General features: G+C 34.7%; 1 protein-coding gene across 3 annotated transcripts in view; it reads right to left on the reverse strand.

The window, feature by feature from the left end:
- Positions 1-887: 887 nt before the first annotated feature.
- Positions 888-24,048, reverse strand: part of Src64B (Tyrosine-protein kinase Src64B) — a 77,862-nt gene continuing 54,701 nt past the window's right edge. For 2 of the 3 annotated variants that reach the window (XM_067351535.1, XM_067351534.1), the window contains 6 exons: positions 18,879-19,126; positions 16,963-17,151; positions 16,041-16,251; positions 15,714-15,967; positions 11,318-12,028; positions 888-6,105 (listed from right to left, as the gene is read on the reverse strand). In XM_067351535.1, coding sequence (XP_067207636.1) covers positions 5,891-6,105; positions 11,318-12,028; positions 15,714-15,967; positions 16,041-16,251; positions 16,963-17,151; positions 18,879-18,921 — 1,623 coding nt within the window. In that variant the 5' untranslated portion in view covers positions 18,922-19,126 and the 3' untranslated portion in view covers positions 888-5,890. The remainder of the gene's footprint in view (positions 6,106-11,317; positions 12,029-15,713; positions 15,968-16,040; positions 16,252-16,962; positions 17,152-18,878; positions 19,127-24,048) is intronic. The other variant, XM_067351536.1, reaches the window with a different exon arrangement.

The following is a 24,048-nucleotide window of genomic DNA, read 5'->3' on the forward strand; positions in this document are numbered from 1 at the left end:
ACTTAATGATAATCAGCTTTGGTATATAAACAATGACAACAGAGTTTATATTGATTGTTTTCACTTTAGATATATACGAATGAAAACGAATATCAATGCGCGGTGGTGTATGGTGTGAAGAAACCTCGAACGTAAGAGCCGGGCGTATAAGAAAATATTTTTGGCTCTATGATGACATATTTGAGACGATTCCGTCCTGTAAATGATTTTATCGTAATAATAGTGGATAACCCTTCTTGACAATATGATGCTTTCGTGGCGGCTGTGAGAGACAACAGTGTCGGTTTTTATATCAAAACGTATGACAGTGATAAAGAGGATGGGAGGGAAAAGAGGAAGTTGTCCCTATATCACAGATTTACTGAAAATTTCATTAAAATAAAGCCACCACGGAAAAGCCAGTTTTCGATGAAGAAATTGCAAAATCTACGATTAATTGAGATTTTCATTAAGTACAATACGTGTGCCTAAATCGCTGATCTCGCCCTTTGGGTTTATCCGTTAGGTCGTCCTTATAATTTAATCATTCGCAAATAACTCGCGGGAACGATACGTCCAAGGTGTTTCCTATTAAATTCCGAAACGTTCGATTACTCTATTATGTGAGAATTCTGTATGAATTAATTATAGATAATTACTATCATATCAAAGACTCGGCTGCTTTAATTTATTTATTTGATAAAATTTATGACACTTGATTTGATAAAATTTATGACATTTGATATTTAAAGCATATCTATCGTACTTAGACGGGATTAAAGTATTGTTATGTGCAAATGCGATCTATGAAATATACGTTGCAACTATTGGATCGAATAATTTCGAGAAAAAGATTTGTTCAGTCTCGGAAAGTTTGTAACAGAAGCGGACGTACAGTTCCCGGTACGTTTGAAGAGCAACGCACATGGGCTTTATTTAAACAATATCAGTCTCTAGATCCAGTGGAAAAGGGCCACAATGCCTTTACCATAATAATTTGTAAATACATGGTCCAAATGTGATCCGAATGAAACAGTTTACATGAATATATCTATACTACATAACGTGAACATTTCGCTCGAACTCGTCACTTCCTTTACAAACAACACAAAAGTCCGAAAAACATTTAAAATACGTTTGAAATATATTTTAATTCGTTATGTATCTTTTAGATGTCTTTAAATGTCTTAAAAATGTCTAAAAAGCTGTGCTTAGAGGACATTTTAATTTTTCGGGTATTCTTCAAATATAAGAACATAAAACAAAAAAGAAAAAAAAAGAGAAGCAAAAAGAAAGAGAAATGCTTGAATTTCTACACATTGTAAGAGAACGTCTACAGGAATGTACTTGATATTTTATAAAGATTTTTTAAATGTCTTTCATATATCTAACATAGATGATGTTTTTGGGACTTTTCTGTTGATTTCACATCAATTCAAATTCTATGCATCTCTATAAATCTACGACCTACGGCAGCGATCATCGTCATAACCAGCGAAATTTCCAAGTAAACGTTCATTGTGAGAAAACAAGTTCATCGGTATAAAACGCTCATAGAAAAAATGTACTGGACGTAATATACCTACTTTCTAAACGCTACGCAAACGTGAATGCTTTTTCTCACGCGCACTCTTCCGTGCAATGTCGCTATCATTTTATTGGAAACATACTGCGTACCATATGAATATCGCGGTCAGGACTTGACTTACGAATCATAGGATCTTCACAAAGTAAAGACCGCCGCAATATCAAAATTTGCATCTACCAAACAACACACAAGTCCAAAAGATGGCATAAAGATTTGTCTGAAAAAGTCATAGGACGTCTCAGATTCATCATGTTATCTGCATATAGCTCGACAATGAGCCATGAGTATAAGATATATATTTTACACATTATTACATATTTATTCACAGATACCATAAAAGGATCTGAATCTGAAGAGCGTCTAGTTGAATAATTTTATGATATTTTTAGATTTACGTTTTATGACATTTTTAGACGTTTTATGACGTGTAGTTTAGATGTTTTGTTTTTTGATAAAGGCCACATAGTGATTATCCGGCGGCTTCTCATTGTGCATCCATCAATGCTCTATGAATCCATTAGTCACTAACCGCAATTAGTATAATGAGACAGTTAATTGCTTAAACATTGATATTGTCATTAATTCTATCATGTTTCATGTTTTGAATAGAATAGTACTTGGTACTTGAAATTACTTTTTCTTCCTTTTCTGTTATTTCTTTTCCTAACCAGGTAAAAAATGCAATTTTTATTGCAGCAACGTTTCAATTTATCATACAATAGTTAATAAATATATTATAAAGAGTTTACCGAGCATCGTGTTATTGCTCATAATGTTCATTGGTTTGTATGCGGTAAAATACACGTGAAAAGAAGATCACGCGAATGTAACAATTTCCTACGTTCGCATATGGGTAACGCACTCACATTTCGCCTCCACTTTAATCACTAATATCTACTCTATCGTAATTTTACTGTGTAGATTCACCGTGTAGATTCATCGTATATTGTGACTCAATAAAATGTGTACATTTGGGACTGACTGCACCGACGATCTTGATCAACCAACTTTGGTTAATTTTCCCATTTCAAATTGGTTTTGATACAACAAGGATGCAGAAAGAGACGAAAAGAGAAGGAAAAGAGAATTATAATTTCATCTTGCATCAACAAATATGCTTTCTTTCACCTTTAATTAGTAATAATTAACAGCAGTGTTCCTTTTCAGATTGCAACTATAATATTGCAATTATCGATAGAAATCCTCTCACATTTTCCTGTATACAGGGTCCCTAAAATTTTGACAAAGCGCTCGTGTGCAGGTAGAGCGGACTAAACTGAGTCGAAAAGTCTTGTACCATTTTGCAATTTTCGCAACAGTTAACGAGTTATTAATTATTAAATATCGCCGAATAAGCGTGTATCCGCCCAGCCTACCGCCGAATGCAAGCGCGCGGCGAGATACAACCGCCCAGCGATCATGGTCGCTAGGCGCGCGGAAAGTTCTTTATTACAAACGGCAATGCCCGCTCTGAGATATGATTGTCTCCCGTTTTTTATTGTATCTCGCCGCGCGCTTGCATTCGGCGGTAAGCTGGACGGATACGCGCTTATTCGGCGATCTTTAGTAATTAATAACTCGTTAACTGAGGCGAAAATTGCAAAATGGTACAGGACTTTTCGACTCAGTTTAGTCCGCTCTACCTGTACACGAGCGCTTTGTCAAATTTTAGGGACGCCCTGTATATCCACTGTATACTAATTAATAAGTTTATCTTATATATGTATAATATTGTTACATCTTGTCTTTATTCGTGTAAAGCGTTAATTGCTTTGAAATAATTTCGAAGTAATTAAAAAAATAATTAACCAAAGCTAGTTCATACCGATTGGTGCAATCGATATTATCTCGAAAGTTCCGCGAAGACGATAGCGAAGATCTATTGAATTTTGGAAAATTGAATGTAGTTTGCGAGAACATTTTTCGAGAATCAAGAAAGTAAAATCGTCGATCTTGCAGAACTGATACGCCTATCACCTAAGAATCCTTATTCTAATCCATCGTTTGTAATTCTTGTTTTTCTCTTTAGTAGAAAATTTACAATTCTTCAGATATTTTGTACGAATAACATCGATGACTTAAGTTTATCTGAAATTGCATTCCTGATTTTACTCAGTTTTTCGTCGTGAAACCTATCAACACAGGCTCGGGGATTTATTTTTCTCAAACGCACTCACGCACTTGCACTTATCCAAATACTAATAACACATTTTTTCGCCTCTCTTATCCTAATTTTTATACCTTTATTATTTCTTTTCAACAAGTGACTAACGGTAAACTGACTTTGTAAAACAGCGTTATCACTTACACAACGCTGTACATAAAGCTGCTGAAATGAAAGCAAATTTATGCGAGGTACATTGCACTTTCGCAAAATGCTTGATTCAGGCTCAGAAACACTATTTATGTATGTTTGGGAAACAACTTATATGCTCAGAAATGCTGACGATACTAATGCGTCCATGCTACATAAAAAGGAAACTGTATATAGCAGTATATTTGGAGAAAAAGAAGATCAATCAATTACAATCGGATCTGTTTTTGGTAAACGCGTTCAGTTATGTGTATATTCACAACTTGGCCATCAAGAGAAACTCCAAGAGTGAGATTCACGAGTAAGGACGTTGCTAAGTGATATAAGTTAAAATTGCTTTCATCGAATAAAACTTTCGACTAAATACTGAGACTCGTTTAGAATCAATGTGATATATCTCGTGGCCATTTGCATGTGTTTTACAATACAACCCAAACTTGTACGTAACAGATAAGCGTATGGTAAACTCATGTTACCATACATACTATACTCTGTTCAGCGAGAGAATATACCTCTTTCTACGCATAGGAGAAGCACAGCAGTCAAAGTGAGAAGAGCGTTGGCATTGACGAGCTGCACGAGCAGTACAGTCATGTGGAGTGGGGGAAAGGGGGGCTTTTTAAGCGTCTCCTGAGGGGAGATCTGCGCGAAATGGACGAGTTGTCATCCGAGTTATGTATACTCTCTCGCTGGACGGAGTATATATCTAGAAGCAATAAAAATTGTCGAGCGCTAATACCAATAGCTGTGTGCAATGATCATTTGATACGAAAAAACCTTTTGTGCTTCTCTCAGCGGACAAGTTATACAAAATCTATGTTCTTTACATTTAATTTTACATTCATTGGAGCACGTTTCGCTCTCGCTTCAAAAGTATGCGTTGACAATAGCGTTTCACTAGTTCAAATAGTACGTACGCAGTACCAAACTTTTTCCAAGGACTATATCCACAAACTGGATTTTAGGAAAATTCGGATTTAACCGATCCGAGATCAATAAAATACAACATACTCTGGCAATTCATGTTTACAATACACACAACACACACAAACACTCTCTCACTCACTTTCTTATTTTATGATATTCGCAATATATATATTTATATAAGGATCACGCGCAAAAGTTGAGTATGCCATGATGATTTTGCAAAAATATAAATTAAATTTATACAAGTACATAAATTTTAAAATAAGTATATATATGAGCATATGATATGATATTATTACATATTAATATAACGATTATGCTGTATTAATCCTATAATGTTGAAATTTATTCCAAACATGTGTCACGTTATTTTCCTACAGCGATATTGCTAGTGTCTCTATTATGATTATTTATCACCAAAAGTACAAAAATGTACTTACGTAAACGATTGCGGATTTCAGAGACAGATTCAAAACTCGATTTGCGAGTGCTTTTGCAATCTGTTACGATTGCAAGTACTTTTTGTCCGATTCTAATCATAAATATTCCGGTAATACAGTTAAGCATTGGTTGCAAAGATTATAATCTTGTTGATTCGTTTTTGCGAACGTTATTGATGTTTTTGCAAAAACACCACGGTAGACTTAACTTTTGATTCATTCGACGTTTTCGGTGCTACGTTAGACACTAGGGACACATAAAGAAGAGGGACAGAAAATGATACAAGATTACAGTAGAATTTTCGGCAGCATCTGACAGTGACAGTTCGGTTGAATACGCGGCACTGTTTTTCGAAGGTTAGTTGGTAAAATTTGTAAAAAAATTTTTACAGTCGAAAAAATGCCATTCGCAACAACGACGCCGAGTATCGTTTGAGAACGTGTATTCTCTCACTGAAAGTCTTTCCTCTCTGATGTGAGAACAATGTATCTAGAAGGTTCCGGTAAGAACAGTGAGATACACGCAAAATAATTTGTTTAGCAGTAAATACCATAAAATTCCATGGCACAGTTAATGTGAGCTGGATGAAAATGACCGTGCGGCGGTAGATGATGATTTTGAATATATTGATGGGCTGTATATCAGTCCGTCGGCGGTTCGAGATATGGTATTTCGCTAGTGACGTTAAATGACTCGAAATAGTGATTCAGGAACTCAAACGTGGGTCGCTTCTCGGGACTGGCGTCCCAACATTGCAGCATTAGTCGGTAGATGCTATCAGGTAGTGGATGGTTCAATGGTTTTGGCATACGGTAACCCTTGTCCACTTGCTCGATCACTTCACGGCCATGCATGCCTGTAGGAAAAAGAAAAAAAGATATAAGATATTATGTCATTCCGCGAATAACAGATTACAAATATACAGGGTGATTCAAAATAACCTAATGTCCTTGCAATGCCATATTCTTGAGCGAATTCTGAGACGATTTTTCCTTTTACAAAATTTTGTCCGAAGCTTAGTTTTCGAGTTATAATTGAAAATAGGTAGCAACTTACGAGTTCGGTACAACGGGCAGGCAGAGTACGTGCAACGTATAATGAGACTGTCAAGTGTTTACTATCGTCTCATGACGCATTGCACCGTTCTGCCTGTCCGTTCTATCGAACTCGTAAGTAGCAAACTATTTTCAATTATAATTCGAAAACTAAGCTTCAAACAAAATTTTGTAAAAGAAAAAATCGTCTCAGAATTTGCTCGAGAATATGGCATTGCAAGGACATCAGGTTATTTTTAATCACCCTGTATAATAATATGAGTAGAGTTCCGAATGACCCCTGTGAGCTAAGGCTATGAAATTGCGTATTTGGACAGATTAGGAGATGAGGAGTCTAGTGCGCGTAGCATCAACTTCGGCAAATGCGCAGAAAAAAAGTTAAGAGCCGAATTTATTAACTAAAATTAACTACGCACGCACGCACGCACGCACGTACGCTCAGAAAATTGCAATTACATTGCAGCAATGTTACAATCTTGCAAGTTGCAATGTAATATTGTTGAGACATTATTGGAACATGTAATTGTAATATTTCATGAGAATGTGACAGCAACAGGGCTACGTTTGTAAAATTTGCGCCCAAGGGCTTGTGATCTTCGAGCGCCTCGATCTAGCCTTCCTCCCCCAATTAGTAAACAGTAAATAATTAACATTTTAAATATTAATATAATTCTACCGAAACACACTTAAGAACAAGAAGATAATTAAAAATGGAACATTTTTTTATGAATATATAGAAGCGGCGGCACCCCTGACGCTTCGGCGCCCAGGGGCTCAAGCCCCAAAAGCCCATAGGTATACGCGCTACTGGACAGCAACATTCCAAAAACATTACAAAAGCAATATTCAGTAATTGCTAGTTCATTCGTTTACCGCTATGCGACGCGCGTTGTGCAATCTATCTTGCATTTAAGTTTTAGTCATGATGATTATATAAAACTTGCAAAGAGTGGCTAGTAAGATTAAAAACATAGTAATTATTTTTATCAGTTTAATTTTTCTGACACGATCTCAACACAGAGAATTCAGATATTGAACTGATTGTTCAGAAATCGGACAGATAAATGTCCGAATAAATAAAAATCGTCCTTTTATTGTATTACTTATGATGTAGAGTCGAATTTCTATATAAATAAAATTTTATAATATAAATTATTTAAATTTAATTATCTAATTATTTAATTTTTATTATTTAATTATATTAGACTAAGTGTTTTTTTTATACATACCCTGATAGCCAAGCATGTTTTGCAAAATCATGTAACTTAATGCTGAGCATGAATTTTCGACTAGTTGCTGTATATTTGCTAAAAACGTAATGCATAGTCATACGTATTCAACAACACGAGGGCAGATTTGAAACATTTCGTGTCAGCAGATTCAGAGCAAACGGAGAGCAACTGTTGCTCATTTTGTTGCAACAAAATGACTTCTATTCATGGAAAACATTTTGCTTTGTCATTCATTTTGGACAACATAAGAGCAACATGACGGTGATAGAAAAAGATAATGATGTCTGTGCTTTTGTCGTATATTTGTTAAAAACTATTTAAATATATTAATTTGTTAAAAACTGTTTAAATATGTTAATTGTGTCTTGTAACCAATATAAAATGTCGAAAATGACCTATCTTTGTGTATGTGTGTTTTCGCGAGTGCGTGCAATTTAATAAATAAATAGGCGATACATCGACGATACTTGTGGCAAATTAACACAGCTTCGGTTTCTACCTATAGATATTTGCGGCAAGATATATATATATATATATATATATAATAGATATGTAAAATAATAAATAAATAAATTCTTCTTTTTGGTGATAATAAAAAGAAGAATTTATTTACTTATTATTTTATATGTTTGAAAAGAGTAAGGGTGCAAAAATTTTTTAACCGTTTTCAATACGCTGTTGAATTTTTGCTGAAATTTATGACTCGGTATGTGTTGTTGGCAACTTGCTGTCATTTTGCTCTTTATGTACAGCGATAAACCATTGACAGCAAACACATAGCAACTTGACAGCAACACATGCTGAATTCATGTGATATCATACCAGAGGCAAATGACTCACACGCCTTGTTCTAAATTTGCTGAAAACTAACCCATACAGCACACAAACGTTGAATCAATATCTAAAAAACGTAGAATTGTAACATTATGAATGTTTCAGCAACGTTGCGAAATATAGATTCAATGTTGAAAAAATATTGAAGAAATGTCTAATGTCCGCTGAATTGCAATGTCTGCAAGACAAGAAACATTAATTCAATATTGATTCAACATTTATTCAATGCAGAATTTATATATATTATGCATTATAATAATGTTTTGAAAAATTGAACGAAATAAATGTTTAAAATTAATTTTTATTTAAATATATATATATATATATATATATATATATATAATTATATTATTATTTCTTATTAATAATTATTGTAATAATTATTATATTATTTCAAAAGATAATAATTGTTAAATGTTGTTTCTACGTTATAGCAACATTTAACAATCAATATAGCAAAATCAACATAGATTCAATGTTGAAAAAACCTTTATACTTCAACATTCAACATTGCAACGTCTCAGCGACGTTATTTCAACTTTCTGTGCTGTGTGGGTAATGTCCTTTGTTTTAGGCGTGGCAGCAACAACACAGACAGGTGGCTATCAGGGTACATACATACATACATACATATATATACCGGTGACGCACATATCCAAGTTTTGGATGCAAAAAGATTCTGAACTTACACAATTGCAACGAGTTTTTTCTTATCTCTTTTGAATGTCTTTATATATTTTTAAAGTTTATCTATTAAAATCTGAAGCATTCTGCATATTTGTAGTAAGGCGTTTCAATATTACAAATAGATTGTACTGTAACATTATTGTAGTCTTACATTGTAATATTTCCAAGGGCGGACATTTTAACGTTGCCGCAAGCTTGCAGTTACACTGCAGAAACATTTTGCAACTTCCATGCAATATTACAATGTTTCAATGTAAGGTTTATGCAATCTTTCGGTGCTGTATAGGTATATATATATATACAGGGTGTTTCAGATCAAACGCAGGTCCTTGAAGGGATGGATAGATCTCGATAACGTGAGTAAAAAATGTCCGTACAAGAAAATTGTGGGGTCAATAGTTTTTGAATAAAATGCATTTGAAGTTAACCAATTACGGGCTTCGCATTTCGCGCCGTCAGGAGCAGCGCGGCATGAATTATTCTCGTTTGCAATATATTCTGCCACATCAATTATATATCGTTTAGAAATTATTATTAACATTATCATATTAGTAAACATTAAAATAAAACTCAATTGTTTTAAACAATTGCTTGTGTATAAGAAATAAATTCTTCAGTTACTAGAGAAACATTTTTATTGCTAAAAATAACATAACATAAAATAACATAAAATAACATCGTCAAATAGATTACTAACAACTGATAAGTGAGAGTAATAGTGAAATTAGCAATAAAAATGTTTCTCTAGTAACTGAAGAATTTATTCCTCCGGTGGAGGAACGCGTACCCGAGGGACGTGTGGACGATGCCAAAAGAAGAGATCCGGGACTCACCGGATGATAAAATGGTGACACATCGGATACGGCGGGGGTGGGAGAGCCTATTGGGGTATAACTTTCCCGGTGTCTTATTTGGGCGATGGGGCCAATCTGGGAAGAATGGCCTCTGGTTGGAGGTGCTATATTCCGGTCTCGATCATGTTACAGGGACTGGATTACTAATGAGGGTGGCAGCGGAAGCTGCTCGGGAGTTTCCCCACTGGGAACTTACATCGGAGGTCCGGTTATTAGCGAGGCGGCCTCCGACCCCACAATAGCCTTCAAAAGCTGCTAAACCTCCCCCACTATTGGGGGAGACAAGTAGGTTCCTCGTTGCCGGCCTGGGGGAGGACATGGACGAGATTATCTCGTCCTGTTCTTCCTTTCCCATTGAGGGTCGGACGGGAACATAGCAAGAAAAAGAGGGGGTGGGGAGGGAGGAGTTTCCTCCTCTGCCCCCATCCTCATAAACCCCCATCATGGGAGGTCCAAAGTATCCCTCCACTGGCCGGGGGTGGGTGCATTCACGCTCACACCTATAACGGCCATTGGGGGGATGTAGAGGAGTAATGGATTCCCACTTAGAACGGGAACCCATACTGGATTAAGTCCAGAAGAGAGCCCGACAAAGGACGGTCTCCCAACGGAGAATGGCTGAAGGTTGAGGTGACGTTATGCCCGCTGGGTCTTCTGCCTCACCCTCATATAAGACTAGGTCAGGTTCAAGGAGAGTTTTTAGCAGGTAGGTCCTCTCGGTGTCCTGATGAAAGTCAGGACAAACACTGAGAGGGAATCCTGCACTCTTCCACAGTACAGACTGTGGGGGGTCTTTTAAAGATTTTCTCTCTTTCCGGGAAAAAAAAAAAGCCACTCGCGCCCTGATATTTTTTCTCTCTTCTTTTCTTTCTAATAATTCCTATCAGTACATACTGATTTTCCATATGTGAGAACATTGTACTAAAATTTTCGTACACTTTTAGTATCTCGAATCAGAGATCGATGTACAAAGTTAACTGTCTCACGTAGACTAATAAATTAATTTCTTTAAGAAAAATTAGAATTTTGCACTAACATCCCGCGACGGCTCTTAATGCCTTTCTATTATATTATTTGAAAAAAAAGGTTTTTTGGGGTGGGGATGCAGAAGGAGGGGCGGAGCCCCTCCTCCGTCCACGCAATCTTTTTACTACACATAAATAAATGAATCTGCTAAGAGTAGTTCTATTAAATGTACAAGGTCAGAAAATTATGTTCCCCTCAGTAAACTTTTTTTGTTAATAACTTTTTTTCTGCGCATTTGCCAAAGTTAAAACTACGCTCACTAGCCTCCTCATCTCCTAATCTGTCCAACTATGCAATTTCATAGTCCTAGCTCACAGGGACCATTCGGAACTCCAGACAATAATATAGATATGTGAAAAAATAAAGGAGTGCGTCCACACCTGGATAAGGAACTTGTCCATAAGTGAAAAGCTCCATTAGCAGGATTCCGTAAGACCAGACGTCGCTCTTAATGCTAAATCTGCCGTAAACGATGGCCTCCGGCGCAGTCCACTTGACGGGAAATCTGCTGCCCTGCTTCGGACAGTACTCGTCATCTTCAATCACTCTCGCGAGACCAAAGTCGCAAATCTTGGCTTTATTTTTTTCGCCGATTAGTACATTTCTCGCAGCAAGGTCTCTGTGTATAAGCTGTTTGCTTTCAAGATACTCCATACCGGAAGCCACTTGGGCCGCGATATAGATCAAATCCTCAAACTGCATGTATTTGCCGTCTCCCTTCCGGAGAAAATCCAACAGACTACCGTTACACATGTACTCCTGCACGATGTAAATAGGCTCCTCTTTCGAACAGACAGCGTATAATGCGACCAGATGTCTATGTCGGAACTGCTTCATTATTGCAGCCTCTTGCAGGAACGCCTCGGTCGACATGGTTCCTGGACGCAGCGTCTTTACCGCCACCTCGATCTTATTTCGCCACTTGCCATAGTAAACTTTGCCGAAATTACCATTACCCAATTCTGAAATTAGCTGTATCTCATTCCTGTTGATCTCCCATTTATCGCGCAATTCCGGTCCGAGATCCCACATGTCTGGTTGCGGTTTCGGACAAGGCTTTGACAGCACGTGACAGAGACCCAACGCATTTTCTGAACGATGGAAATATCATGTTAAAGATGTACTGTTAAAGATTATCTAATGCAAATGCATATATTTTATTAAATGGACTGTGTGCTTGGTTTCATCATCGAAATTCATCAAGAAGGATATAAGAGTCATTCTATATCAAGTGATCCAATGTGAATTACCTTACCATTTTCTTTCTTCTTTATTTTACACATACATTTAGTACTATAAAAAGGATCTTAAATGTAAAAGTTTGTATGAATTTATTTCATCCCATTTTTATATTATAAGTGAGTACAAAATTTAGTAAGTTGCATATTTTCGTTGCAGGAGTCTATAGAAACACAATTTTTTCAGGCTAGAAATAAGATATTTTAATGAAAGAAAAAGCGTTTTATTCACAATTTTATGGGATTTTATTTAATATGTAACAAAACTAATTATAAGTTTGTAAAATTAACATTTTACGGTCACAATTCACAAAATCAAAAAAAATTTTTTTTGTTTTTTTAAATGTTTTAAAATTAAAAAAAAATTATACTTATTCTTGCATATTTAAAAACTATATACATTAAGTTTCCATTTGGGATGTCACTGAAATCATATTTTACAAAATTTTTTTTCCATACAATATGAAGATTTTCACATGTGGATATTAGGAGATGTAAAACTAAAACCACACAAGTACAAGGTACAACAGAGTAGAATAGTGTAAGTCACAATAATAAAAAGAAAATTCTACCTTCTTTACTTCAAATATTTTCATTTTTAGAAGGTCTGAATCATTATGTGATTTTCTTTGTAATGCTCTTGTTGTAGCAAATATCTCTTTTTGGTATCGGTCTGTCGGTGTCCTAGGGTCAACTTTAGTTAAAATATCTTTTCTCGGCACTTTTAAAACCTTTTCTTTGTTTGAATAAACAAATGATGAAGCAAGCAACAACAAGCGACGACTAAAATTTTTTGATTGTTACTCGGAAATATCTCCTTGACAACATATGTCAAGGTCATTAACTTTTGAAGGGGTTGACCTTATGTGAATATTTACCGAAATCAATTTACAAACAAAATTTGTGCCAAAATTTGGATTATTAGTCAAATTATATAGGGTGAGGCAATAACTATTACCACCTTAAATATCTTCGAATCTATAAGGTCCAGAAGAAGATTTATGATATGATATGAAAAAATATGATATATTATTTTAGCTACATATTTTTTCTTAAAGATAACTGTGTTTTTTTTTTTTTACACCAATCGATTCCTCTCATTATTTTGTGCATAAAAGTGTGAGGTAAAATAATTAAAAAATGAATATTTAACGAGATATTTTATAGTTAATGTAAAATTATGTCAAATTAAAGTATAAAATATCTCGTAAACCAGTGCTCGGAATTAGTCTGAACATTTCAGCCGATTTCCGTGGTATACGCCTCCTTTCCTCTCCTTACCGCGCGCGCCGCAGCCGCTAGGGCCAGCGCCGCCGAGCGTTAGGAGCGACACTATCTGATTATGAATGGGTTCTTCTTCCTATTTATTAAAATTTTAAAAAATGTATTAAAATTTATTAAAAATAAATTTTTTATTTTTAAATTTATTAAGTGGAAATATTTCAATAGATTTCCACGTCACCCATGAGATACTAATGCTGACGCGTTTTTTTTTTAAGTAGTTTCCCCCGTAGACCTATTCCACTAAAGATAAAAATAAATTCTTAATTTAAAAAAAAATATATATAAAAGAGATTTTCTTAATTAGATTTTCTTAGCCTTTTATGAGAATGAACAATTGATGCAATAATGTAGATAGAAACCACTTTTTGAAAAACGTGTCAGTATTAGTACCTCATGGGTGACGTAGAAATCTATTGAAATATTTCCACTTAATAAATTTAAAAAAAAATTTATTTTTAATAAATTTTAATAAATTTTTTTAAATTTTAATAAATAGGGAGAAGAACCTACTCATAGAACCTAATCAGATAGTGCCGCTCCTAACGCTCGGCGGCGTTGGCCCTAGCGGCTGCGGCGCGCGCGGTAAGGAGAGGAAAGGAGGCGTATACCACGGAAATCGGCTGAAATGTTCAGACTAATTCCGAGCACTGTCGTAAACTATTCAATTTTTGGCCATCTTACCCTTATAAATTTTTACGCCGAATATTGCGAGGAATCGATTTATATAAAAAAATTAGGGTGGTTCCATTTAAAAAAATGAAGATGACCTTGATATCTCTGCGCCTCCACCTGGACAAAAATTATTATCGCCATATGATAACCCCCTTCGTACCATGCAACTTTAGTTACACAACTCTACTTCTGGACTTTATAGATTCGAAGATATTTAAGGTGGTAATAATTATTGCCTCACCCTGCATATCACAATCCCACAATTTTTGTTTACTGTAATAAACAATAATTGTTAAAAATACATTGAGATTCCAACTTAAAATTTTGTACTTATAAACTTATAATATCAAAGAAGAAACATAATAATTTTGAAAATTTTAAATTAAACTATTTTTGAAAAACGTGCATGTTTCGAAAATTTTGAATTTGTGACCTAAACATGTCTATTCCTTCAAACTTTCAACTTTCAGAATCTTTTTGCAGATTTAAAAAATTGTTATTGGTTTCAAAGTTATGATATCAAAAAGCGGCTGCCGCCAAATTGCAAAATTTTTCTACAAATTTGGCAAGGCACACAGAGTGCAAAATAAATTGCAACAAAATTTCGTTTATTGCGTTGTAAAGCGTAAATTTTTCTCTTCAATTTGCTTTTTTAAGAATGATTCTACGATTTTTTTCACCGAGTTATTCAGTAGCAAAAACTGTCCTAAACACTTTGATTGCCTATAAAAGCCGAACCAATTATCGTACACCATTTAAAAAAAAAGCAATTAAAAGCTAAAAGTCTGCCCTGTAAAAAGCATTTATTTTGACGGCATAATATTCATTTTAAAATTAGGTTAAAAATTGCATTTTTTCCGTTTTTCATTTAACTTGATATAACTTTACGAAAAATGATCAAAATAATAAAAACTCAACGGCATCTTAAAAAGCAGATTCTTTCGATTAAAATGAGCCCCTGGGAAAGTGGCTACGATTTTTTTTCGCTATGTCCGACATGTTTGAATCGGCTAAAGTGAAAAAAAGAATTATGGGATCACTTTGTTCTTACACATTGGAGAGAAGTAGGTCCACTTTTATAGGCAATCAAAGTGTTTAGGACAGTTTTTGCTACTGAATAACTCGGTGAAAAAAATCGTAGAATCATTCTTAAAAAAGCAAATTGAAGAGAAAAATTTACGCTTTACAACGCAATAAACGAAATTTTGTTGCAATTTATTTTGCACTCTGTGTGCCTTGCCAAATTTGTAGAAAAATTTTGCAATTTGGCGGCAGCCGCTTTTTGATATCATAACTTTGAAACCAATAACAATTTTTTAAATCTGCAAAAAGATTCTGAAAGTTGAAACTTTAACCTTCAAAATATTTTTTTTTGCCATTAAAATCGGATCATTTTCAACAAAGTTGTAACCAGTTAAAAATGGTCTTTATTTTGCGGAAAAAAAGTAATCCCTTAATTTTTTTGCGGAGTGTATTATTTAACAATTGGATCACTTGACATGGAATGATTTAAAAGAGGAACCTGTGCGCGCAATATTAACGCAAATAAAAAATAAAAGCAAGATAAACTTGAAATACTTACTGCTGTATGCCATAACGAGAGCCGGCAAACTGGAGAATGTTTGATTGGTGGCAATAAAAAAGCCGCCATTATCGAGCGGCTTAATTTTATAGTGTTTGACATGATGACCTCTTCCCTCTTCCCAATCCTTGACTGACAAGCTATAACCCCGAGGATTGTGCTCGCTCGGCCTCACCAAGAACGTACCGCGAGGATTCTCGTCAACTAGCAGCAGCTTGCCTGCTTCCTTGCGCGACACATTTTCAAAGAACCAACTACAAAAAACGTAATATTGGTAATGGCAATGTCTCGTTGAGGACCGAAATAAGAAAAAAAATAAATACTCACTCTTCACTCTCAACCGATCGTTCGACAGCGACAAAGTTCCAAGGAATCAGACCTTCTTGTAGGGTCGTCAAGTGCAATACTCTCCACCAATCCGGTTCGGAATCATCTAGAACCTTCATTCGGTCGCCTTTCATAAAACTAACATCAGTGCTTTCTCGCGCTGTGTAATTGTACAGGGCCACCACAATTTTATTGGTTCTTTGTGAATGCGCTATATCGGAAGAGAAGTAATGTCTCATTATCAAATTATTTTCCGCAGTTCTCCGTAGTTTTTCGAGTAAAAAGAAAACCAAAGAATTCGAAACGGTCAGATCAGCAATTTAACTAAAACGTCAAGGATTCATGTACAATAGAACAAGTTGATTGAAGAATTGATATTACACATAGATTATTTTATATTGCAAAAGAGCGATCGTATGTCGGAAAAAATATAGTGTTTAAGTTATATGAAGATGGTATTTTTAGTTTACTTTTGCATGAAATTTTGCATCAATTTTGTATCAAAATTTTTAGTATTTTCTTCGTTCTTTCATGCGAGGATAAGTTAAAAAGAAATAAAGGGATTTTTTAAAGAATTTTTTATTATTTCTCTTAAATGTCTCTTTACTTGTTGATTTATCTCATAAAAACAGAAAAAAATAAATTTATAATGCCATATTTTATATTTTCATTGTTCCACATAAATATAGGGATCACTTCTTTCGTCAAAGAATTCAATTAATTGTGAAACTAATTGTTTCAATTTTCTGGTAGGACAAGAATTTAAAATAAATCAAAACAATGATTACTTATTAGTGCTAAGCGGTTTCACAATGCAACGCTAAGTTTGACTACTTATAAAACAAAATTTTATCTTCGGATCTTGTATCGTCCAAATGGTCGTTTTACAGAACTAAAAAAAAGAATAACATAAAATACACACATGCAGACTTAATAGGTGTATTCGTTTGACGAAATTGTTGATGTGGTATCTGTAGCTTACAGGGTGTCGGTTTTGGTCGGATAATATCCACGCCTTGCACGGCTCTCTGATTTGGATCGGCAGTGTATCGGTCCAAGGAACCCCCATTGCTATGTTTTGAGCTAAGTCCTGCTTCTGTCTTCTTATGACCTGAGAAAAATAAGCCTCATATGAAAAAAATAACACTGTGTGACAAATTTAAACTTTTTTTATAGACCACAAACCAGACAAGATGATTCTTATAGATTTTTTGTCGCTGAAAACGAACCCGCTAATGAAATTGCTCTATCACGTCACATTTTAGAGAAAATTGGATTTAAAAATGCCGAAAATGGCATTTTTTGATACTTTTGAGCTTAAGTATCTTAAAAATGTGACGTGATAAGGCAATTTTATTAGCGGATTTGTTTTCAGTGATAAAAAATCTATAAGAATCACTAACCATATTGGCTGCTTTATGCAAGAAGTTAGTAATAGATAAATTAAAAGTAAGGAGGACGGTAATGATCCACTTTTTATGTAATTTGAATAATTATCTGCACATAACGGTTTCTGGGGTCGGCAATTATGAAACCAAGGTCAAGATTATCAAATATAATTTGTTTAAACAATTATAAAAAATTTAATTTTAATTACAATTAAATTAATTAAATTAAATTAATACAATTAATATAATTAAATTAATTATAATTAAAATCTAATTTTTCATAATTGTTTAAACAATGATTGTTTAATTATAATTAAAACCAAATGTTTCATAATTGTTTAAACATATTATATTTGACAATCTTGACCTTGGTTTCATAATCGTCGAAGACCCCAGAAATCGTTATGTGCAGGTGATTATTCAAATGATATAAAAAGTGGACCATTATCGTCCTCCTTCCTTTTAATTTATCTATTACTAACTTCTTGCATAAAGCAGCCATTACAGTTAGTGGTTCTTACAGATTTTTTATCATTGAAAACGAATTCGCTAATGAAATTACCTTATCACATCACATTTTTAAGATACTTAAGCTCAAAAGTACCCAAAAATGCCATTTTCGGCACTTTTAGGTCCAATTTTCTCTAAAATGTGACGTGATAGAGCAATTTTATTAGCGGATTCGTTTTCAGCGACAAAAATCTATAAGAATTATCTTGTCTGGTTTGTGGTCTGAAATTCGTGTCACACAGTGTAATCATATAAAAAAGATACATAATACAAATAATTATCAGAAATTTATATGGTTACATACATTGCTAAACAAGAAAGATTTAAAAAATAAAACTATTCTCTCCATCTATAAATATAATAAAATATAATTTTGAATTATTCAAGGATATTAAAAGATAGATACACCATTTCGTCTTTTGTAGAAATTTAATTAAAAGCCAAATATAGTAATACAAGAAATTATGCTACATCTCGTCGTCTTTATAAATATATTATTCTATAAATAACAACAATGTCAAATAATCAATAATAACTTGTTTATGCACCATTTGAGATTATCATTTTTTGTAGAGATTTTACTCCGGAAGGCAGCATCGATATATGAACATGAACGTCTCTTATAGTTTACAACAAAGATTGGAAAAACATTAATGTCAATGCCAACTTTTTTAGCATAATTTCTTGTATTATTATATTTTGGCTTTTAATTAAATTTCTACGAAAGATGAAATGGTATGTCTTTTAATACCTTTGAAAAATTAAACATTGTATTTTATTCGAATTATTATTATTTATGGATGAAGAGAAAAGTTTTATTTTTATTCTTTTTTTTGTTAAGCAATGTATGTAACCAATGATGAGTAACCATATAGTTTTCTGATAATTATTTCGACATATAGTCTGTGTTATTTGGCTAGTTAATCATAATCTAACCCACCAATCGGTTGAGGCTCCTGTCGTTTGCTGCAACACTTTCCCATGCTGGATCTCGTTCCTAATTTACCTCTGCACGATTCCTATACACCCTCTATCCTGGATCCACTTGCGAAGCAAATCTCCATTATCTCATGAAATTCGATCCGGATGGTTAGTGATCGAGCCAATGACAAGATATATATCGTTATGTACTTTCAAAAGTCTTCTGCTCGCTGTTTACTCATCGCTGGATTATCGAACTTGTCCTTTCTGCAACATAAAGCAGTAGAGATCTATCATGATTCTGATCGAGAATTATTATCGCGACAATATTCGCAGAATACAGCGTCACGTGATCAAGATTTATAAATCATATTCAATTGACAACGGAAAGTTGATGCATTCCAATAAAGTCGATGACATAATCATTATTATGACGCAGTGACCAACAACATTAAATTAGCGATCGTCGCAATCAGATCTTTTGAAAACAGCTTTTATAGAGAAAATAACTTTTTTCTTTTAATCAGAACAGTTCACAAAACATTTTTTCCTTTCAGTTGTTAAATAAAGTAAAAAAATGCATGCACACTCCCCTTTGCTAATCTTATTTTCGTATTAATCAATAATGTTTACATGGTGGAGATGGAGGTAGACAAAGGAGTAACCACAAAGATTGCGGAATACATAGTGGAAGTTGATGCGCGCGTTGAAATCCAAGATACAAGAGTCGTCACACATTCCGAGTTATCTCCCTGACATTATAGCTATGTATGTGGAGAGAGAAACATAAGCATGTCATCTTTTGGAAAGTCAAGCCAAGAGTCGATTAATGCTTTAATTAATCGGTAAAATATCTATTATATTTGAAGAAACTAATTTGCAAAAATGTTTTATTTGTAATAACGCGCGTTAATTTTTGCTACTTGAGTTATTTAATGTATTACAGAAATTATTATACAGGGAGTATAATAATCCCAAAAAGAGCGGAACTCTAGAATATCTCAGAAAGTATGCATTTTTGAGAAAAATGTTTTAGACAAAAGTTGTAGGGTATAAAATGATCTATTTAGTGATATTAGCAGTTTGATCTTAAGTTGCGTCACAAAAGTCAGATCAAGGTTACATCAATTTTTTTAAAAGAAAATCCCCATTTTTGATTCTATATTTTTGTAGCTGATATCGAGAGCTTTCCAATACACTATAATGAAATTCCTTTTTATTAAGTATTTTCCAAGTTAGGAGGCTTGAAAGTTACGCTAGAGTGAGAGAGAAAGAAGCGCGTTGAGCGCGTGAACGCATTGCTTCATTCTCTTTCTCTTTCACTCTATCGTAACTTTCAACTCTCATAACTCGGAAAGTACTTAAGCGAATGCTGGAGTATCTTACAATAAAGAATAAAACAAGCCAGAGGCGATCTAACGTGTATTGGCGATGTAGAAATAGAAAAGCCAGAAGCAATCTGACGTATCCTGGCGATGTAGAAATAGAAAAGCCAGAGGCGATCTAACGTCAGCTAACAATTTAGAAAAATAAAGCCAAAGACAATTTATCCGTGAGCTGGCAAATTGTAAGAAATATTGTCAGAGGCGATCTATTGTGAGCTGGCAGATTTTAAGAAATACGTATTTCTTTTAGTTAGTAATCTACTACACGTGTGGTCTGTTTATGTTTTATCGGATAATTTATAAGGTTCGTATCTTTTTCCTCGCGATTGAAATTTGTATGGCTGTATTCCACACGGAACAAAAAGCTCTAATGGATATCCACTAGATGTCCATCATGGAGATTCGAAACCTCTATTAGATGTCTATGTAATCTCTTATAGATGTCTACTAGACATCCACAGTTCCGCATTACATACCTCCATTCGACATCCATTAAATATATTCATAGATATCATATGGAGCAATCATAGATGTTCCATAGATATATCATTTCATAGAGCTCTGATGGATTGTAGTTTCAATTCATCATTAATAAAATTATTTGGAAGTAAAGTCACAAATATGGAATGTCAACAAAAACAGAATGTCACGACTGTGAGACAGTCGAGAACATGGTGACATTCTGTTAACACCTATATAAACAAGACTATCTTGCAATCATATTTGTGACTTTACTTCCAAATAATTTTATTAATGATGAATTGAAACTGAATGTCACCATGTTCTCGACTGTCTCACAGTCGTGACATTCTGTTAACACCTACATAAACAAGACTATCTCGCAATCACATTTGTGACTTTACTGCCAAATAATTTTATTAATGACGAATTGAAACCACAATCTTTCTACTAAACAGATTTGTAACGTTAGCACTGAAGATGGCTGAATGATCAGCCAAAACGTTTGACATCGACGATGCCCTAACAATATTCGTTATTATGGATACTGATACTTCTATCAAACATCGATAACAGATGTCTAATAGACATTTATGATGGATTTATATCGTCATTTATCATGGAAATAATATGGATTTCTAATAGAAACCTATCTAATATCCATCGTAGAGATAGATGTAGTATGGAGTTATGGAGATTATATGGACGTCCATTGGATATTATGTTCTGTGTGGGATGATATACATACGAGACGAAATAGACTTATACGATGTCTAATAGATATAAATTAGATGCGATAAAATATTTTATTTGAAAAATGTATATATTATATAATACTATTATATATATTTAATTGGACAAAAATGTTATATGCTTTCCCTATTTTTATTTTTATGTAATTTGTGGTGGCATACCGCCACGCCGTTGCATCAAAGCGGCATAGTACGCCGCGGCGCCACTACGCGCCGCAGGCCCTCAACCAAGCGCTAAGCCTACAGCTACACCGCCAGATAGCGCAGGCGGTGTAAGGCTTTCTCGCGATCGAGAATCGATCAGCTACTCACGCACTCGCTTCAAGGCGAGCTCTAACTAAGGGCCCTTGAGCTGAGCAATAGCTCTTGTAGTAAAGAGCGTAACCAGAGGCTAACTTCCTCTTCGTTTTTTCACAGTGCCTCGTAAGGCACAGAAACGAAAAACAAAGTCCCAGCTTCGGCCGTACTCTTCACCAAAGCGGCCCGCTATTACTCCAGCATCGCCGTCACCACTACAGACTCTACCGTGGAAATTAATTCCTAGAATTCTGTGTGCGGTTGACCCGGCCTCCAAGGGACACTCTCGTACCGGGGGACATACGAGCACGGAGACCTCTCTTTCCTCGATTCGCAGAACGGTCTGTTACATCGAGAGTCGAGACGGTCGCAGCGCAAGGCACGACGGAGACCCGCTCTATTGCGACTCAAACTTCGCCGCCTAGGGCTTGTTCCGAAAGCAGCTGCCACACGGAAGACCATTTTCCGAACGGAGTACCTCCGACTCCAGGCAAGGGGCTGCAGCGAGCATCATCAATAGAGCCGTCCTTTTTAGGACCAGTTCAGTACACTAAGACGCGGCCGGTAATCTCTTACCGCGCCCGTCAATTTTTGTTCTAAACTCACGGTCTTATACATTGCTGTGAGCGCGCCTTTGGCGCATTAAACACTCAAACACAAACTGTACATACAATCTCTCTGACAAAGAAAATAAATTATATTTTCCACAAAGTTGACTCTATCTCACTTCTCGCCAGTTCGAACACACTCCATTGCGCGTAGAAATACGTCCATATAATTAATACAAAATAAATAAATAAGTTAATTAATTATTCAATACATACGTATACATATTGAATACAGTTATCTTTATTTTGTATTTTATATAATGACTGAAACGATATATACTCTCATTATTTCAGTCGTTATCATATAAAATACAAAATAAAGATAACTATTTATTCAATATATGTGTATATGTATATATTAATTAATTGATTAATTAGTTATTTTGTATTTACTACATAAGGATAAAAATAAGAAAAGTATATGACGTTTTTCTTCAATAATATATAATATATAGAATTATATGTATATTTTTCATTTATTATTTTGTCATATTTAGTTCATATTTATTTGACACCTTATATACGCCTATGTCGTCTCGTACACTATATTGCAACCTTGCGACGAAATTTCAGTCGAAGAACAAGCGCAAGCGTCGTTTGTTTACAAACTATTCGATGGCGCGTATACAGACCACACGTCAGTGTAGTGAGTTACCACTACAAATAAATGCGTACACACGGACCTACGCGGCGTAGGTCTGTAGGCTACGCCGATAATGTCATTCTCATTTTTATTTCTATCGAAATGATGGTGCTTTCGCGTCGGAGTTCGTCTGACACTCCAGCATCCTCTTAATGAAAAGAAACTTTATTATAGTGTTTTGAAAAGCTCTCGAGATCAGTTACAAGAATATGCAATAAAAAATGGGAATTTCCATTTTAAAAAATCGATGTAATTGATCTAATTTTTGTGACGCAATTCAAAGACAAACTGCTAACATCACTAAATAGATCATTTTATATTCTACAATTTTTGTCTAAAACATTTTTCTCGGAAACGCAACCCCTCCGAGATATTCTAGGGTCCCGCTCTTTTTGAGACACTATAATACAAAAAAATATTAGAAATGATAATTATGCATTATAGGAGATGCAGTTCCAATGACTTTAATCTTGATATTGTCGAAGTCACAATCCTGAGTAATTATTAAAAGGTTTCAGCCGACGCTCGTTGTTTATTAAAAAGTTATTAATTAAAACAATTTACAAAATAAAACATAATTTTTGGAAATCATGCCTAGACAGCAGGATCTCCAGAAAGGGGGGTGGACTTCCGAAAAGCTATCACCTCCGATTCGGCTGATATTCAGCCTAAATACTTATTTTATTTAGTAAATAATATTCCCAAATGGATTTTTGGTGCAAATGCTCCCTCCGCCCCCAGCCCCCTTCAAAGGTAAAACTGTTTTTGTTAATTATTTCAGAAAGTATTCATTATACGGAAAAAGTTGTCAAACAAAAAATGAAGCTCATAAAAAGCTATACAAATAAGGTCCTATATATATTGTTGCGTACCCTAAATTACGCGCCGTTTATCTTTGCCGTGTTGCTATAGTAATATCGATTAATAAACTATTTGATAGTTCGTAAAAGAGTTAAGGCCATCATACACAAAATGACATAACTGCATATGCATAGCATAAGACCGTCTCGACCAATGAACATCTAGCATAAAGGCGCCATATTGA

This window comes from Linepithema humile, chromosome 3 (assembly GCF_040581485.1).
Source record: "Linepithema humile isolate Giens D197 chromosome 3, Lhum_UNIL_v1.0, whole genome shotgun sequence".
Lineage (NCBI taxonomy): Eukaryota > Metazoa > Arthropoda > Insecta > Hymenoptera > Formicidae > Linepithema > Linepithema humile.